Below are 3,971 nucleotides of genomic sequence, written 5' to 3' on the forward strand. Positions count from 1 at the left end.
ACACAAGAGCATGCCCACTGAGCCCCCCATCTGCATCCCACGTCCTCCCCATGTCCTGCTCTGGTGCTCCGTTCCCCTTCCCCAAATCAACATTCTCCTCACAACTGCCCCCACCTCCTGTCACTCCCAAACCCACTGCAGGCAGTCTCTGCCCTCAGGCCTCCACTCAAGGACAATGAAATATATGCCTTCCTCTTTAATATCTCCAGAACCCTGCAGCATAGTGGCTACCCTTGAGTTAGGCTGCCAACTGCAAGGTCAGCAGTCCACAGGTGAAAGATGAGCATTGGTCTCAGAAGCCCCCAGGGGCCATTCACCCTGTTCTATAGGGTGGCTACGGGTCGGAATCTCCCGGAGGGCAGTGAGTTTGCTATACCTCCCCATTCTTTCTCCTTCCTGCCCCCAGGAACCCCTATAAGTGTTGGCCCCTCTGTGCATCTAGGGTAGGGGTTTGTTGTTTGTAAGTGGACACTCCTTCAAGTGTGACAGAGTACACCAACGCCACGAACATTGCTGCTGAGTAGATTCAGACTCATAGCACCCCTACAGAACTGTTCCTTCCGGTTCCAGAGATGGTAAACCTTTAATCTTATCTTTTTCTTATAGAGAAAGGTAGGTTTGAACGACCGATCCCTAGTTAGCAGCCCAATCAGTGCTCAGTCTGCAACACCACCAGAGCACGGTGTCCAGGAACTACTTGCTAGGAGAAAGAGTGGGTGGAACAGTGGCTGTCGGAGGAGGGAGGGAGTTCATTTGAAGACTCTCCTAAGACTCTAAGTGTGTGAGGAAGAAGAACTTTAAAATGGGAGCCACGGGGAGCTCTGTCAAGGCCAAGGCTGTGGGGGTCAGGGGTTGCTCTTGTTGTTAGCTGTCATCAATTAATTCCAAGTCGTGCACAGCGCCCCCGTTACAATGCAGAACTGCCCCATGGGGTTTCAAGGCTGGGACAAGGTGGGAGCTGAACACCTGGGCTGTCTTCGGAGGTACCTCTGGGTGAATTTGAACAGCTAACCTTTGGGCTAGTCATGAGACACAGAATTTTAATCCTCCTGTGTCCTGACTTTTGAGTTCCATGAATGTGTGGGTGACCCACGCAAGCTAATGCCCTGAGGTGATCTTTTTGAACCTTCAGCCTCAAGCAGACTAGTCTCCAAAAAGTCAACCTCAACTCATGCCACAGTCAACTAATTAGCCAAGGCCATTTGGGCAGTGCTGTCTGCCCAGGAACCCGGCTTTTTATAACAACGAGCCACGGGAGTGGCTCTTGTGAGGAAGTGAGGGGAAGCGAGGGAAGGCAACCAGGCAACGGTCGAGCGAAGGGTCTGCCCGGCAGTGGTGCGAAGAATGAAGATTGAGTTCCCACTTCCCAAGCGTTGGCCTGGTTTTAGAACAGTACGAGGAACTGTATGAGAGCTTCAAAGATCCCGGGGAAAATTCAATCCTTTTGCATCACCAGATAGAAAGTGACACCCGAGGCTAGAGTATCTGGTCCTTGCCCAGGAGGGTTTGCAGCCTGTCAGGTTTGGTCTTCCTTCAAACAGGAGCCAGATGCAAACTCTGGAGGGCCAAGCTGGGATGGGAACACAGATTTAAAACACAAGTCAATAAAGCGATCGAGGCAGGGCAGTGGGCCTGGGGGTGGGGTGGGGTGGGCAGGGGGCACTCAGGCACGCCAGAGCTGTCAAGTATCCAGAGTGCCAGGTCCCCAAGGAGGCCAATAAGCAAAGTTCTATGTTCCTGGTCTTCGGCTGGAAGTCACATAGGACAGCACCCCCAGAGTGCCCCTCTTTGTCTCGAAGGTAGCTTCCAGGACCTGGTGCGGTTCTGCATTCCTGGCCCCAGTGATAGCTTGCCGCATGTAATGCAAGACGAGTGGCCCTGTGTCCCACCGAGTGTGAGGAGCTGAAGAATGTGAGCACGGTTTCTTCATTAGCCCCATCCCGGAAAGATGCTGGGTCCAAGGCTGAGACAGCAGCTAGAGAGAGCAGGCCACCTCGCTGACTCCTGTTTTACGCTCCCACGCGGCTCTTGCAAACAGCCAGCCGACATCTTGACTGGCAACAGCTGGGGCCCACTGTCCAGACCGCTGTTGGGAGTTCCCGAAACATTTATCTTCAAAAAATTTACGGCAAGTTGTCATTTGCAGGGATCGTTATAGACTTCCTGGCAAGGTTATTGAACCAGGGAGTTGGCTAGTTAAAATTATAAGGATGAATAAAACCACGGACGTAAAACAAAAACCAGCGCTCCCAGCTCATCAAGGTCCGTGCAAGGAAGCAGTGGTTGCCATTCTGCTGTTTCTCAAAGGAGCTGCATTCTACTAAGGCTCTAAAGAGGAACATGACACAAGATAAGGCAGTGGTCACCAAAGTGTGTCCCCTGCCCCCTGCCCCCCCTCCCCATGCCCACGCACACAGCAGGGAAGGAGATTTTAAAAATGTCTCAGAAGGCACAAAGCTTTCAGAAAATAACAAGAAGCACTGGGTGAACAGGGGAGGGGTAGGGGGTGGGGTGCAAAGGCCAGGTCTTAGGAAGACACACCACCTTTCGATTCGGACCCTCTCTCTTGCCTGGTGCTGTAGTGGGTTCCAAGTTGGGACGTGCATCACGGCGTCTGCAGTCTGAAACCACCGTCTCACAGAGGGAGAACGATCAGGCTTTCTAAACCACTGTCTCACAGAGGGAGAACGATCAGGCTTTCTAAACCACTGTCTCACAGAGGGAGAAGGCTGAGGCTTTCTACCCCTGTAAAGCAGCTCAGGGGGGTAGTTCCACCCTGCCCCTTGGGGTAGCTAAGAGTCGGCATCCACCCGATGGCAGAGGCAGTGAGACCTGTCCTACGAGGTCCCTGTGAATCGAATGGACGCAATGGCTGTGCGCTCTTCCCTGGGAGTTGCTATGGGAACCCAAGGTTCTGGGATGGTATTTCAGTATGTGCATGGCAGGGAGGAGCCATTCCTTCTTTGCGAGGTAAGGCTCCTTGAGGTTATGAAAATGACCCAAGTTGGAGTTGTCACCCTTACCTGAAGGAGCTTCTTGATGCACTCGGGGTGGCTGTTCTTGGCTGCGAGGTGCAGAGCGCTGTGTCCTGCATGGGTTGAAACGAGAAAATTGGAATGGGAGGCCACACATTTTCAATCTCTTTCTTATCTCCATAATGAAAGCAACTATGCGGAAATGCACCGCTCTTCCACAAAGGCCGGATTGTTGTTCTTTGAGTCGGGCCTCACATTCTTATCTGGAGAGTTCAGTGGGACAAAAGCGGAGAAAGCAGGGAGTACTCCACCCACCAGATAACACTCACAGACCCCCCACCAAGTGCCATGCTCCTGGGCTGTAATTACGCTCTCAGATGGAGGTCTGTGGTAGAGCTGTGATGCCCAACTTAGAAAGTTCTGCTTTCAGCCGCCAATATGCCAAATGCCCCACCCACAGTAGCCACACCAGGCCAGGGAGACAGCCACCATGCCTAGGAACTCAAGCAAGGCAAGCACAGCCCACCAGCTGGCAAATCATACCAGAGAGTTTTCTGCTACAAACCTTACTTTTTTTGCCCCCCGACATTTTATTGTGAATTGGGTGAAGGTTTAAAGAGCAGATCAGTTTTCCATTCAACCATTTACACACATTTTGTTTCATGTCCTTGATTGCAATTCCCACAATGGAACATCATTGGTCCCACTTCCAGGTTTCCCTAGTGGTGTAGAGGCCTAGGCAGTGAGCCACTAACGTCAAGATCAGCAGTTCAAACCCACTAGTCACCCCGAGGGAGAAAGATGCAACTGTTTGCCCTCCTAAAGATGGAAAAGTCTCAGAAACCCATGGGGGCAGTTCCTATCAGGTTGCTACGCGCTGGAGCTAACTTGATGGCAGTGAGTGATGCCACTTCCTTCCTGTTTCCATTCCACCTTCTTTCCTCCCTTCTGAACTTTGTCCCGGGGGGAGTGCTCCCCTTCTGGTGTGAAATGGTG

General features: G+C 52.2%; 1 protein-coding gene across 1 annotated transcript in view; it reads right to left on the reverse strand.

Moving 5' to 3' along the window:
- RAI14 (retinoic acid induced 14) overlaps nt 1–3,971 on the reverse strand; it is a 76,664-nt gene that overhangs the window by 29,249 nt on the left and 43,444 nt on the right. Inside the window, exon 4 of the mRNA XM_045285262.1 lies at nt 3,024–3,088. Within this exon, the coding sequence (XP_045141197.1) occupies nt 3,024–3,088 (65 nt within the window). The remainder of the gene's footprint in view (nt 1–3,023; nt 3,089–3,971) is intronic.

The sequence above is a fragment of the Echinops telfairi genome, unplaced genomic scaffold, assembly GCF_000313985.2.
Source record: "Echinops telfairi isolate 266 unplaced genomic scaffold, ASM31398v2 ScPeMD7_7469;HRSCAF=8507_1, whole genome shotgun sequence".
NCBI classification, from domain to species: domain Eukaryota; kingdom Metazoa; phylum Chordata; class Mammalia; order Afrosoricida; family Tenrecidae; genus Echinops; species Echinops telfairi.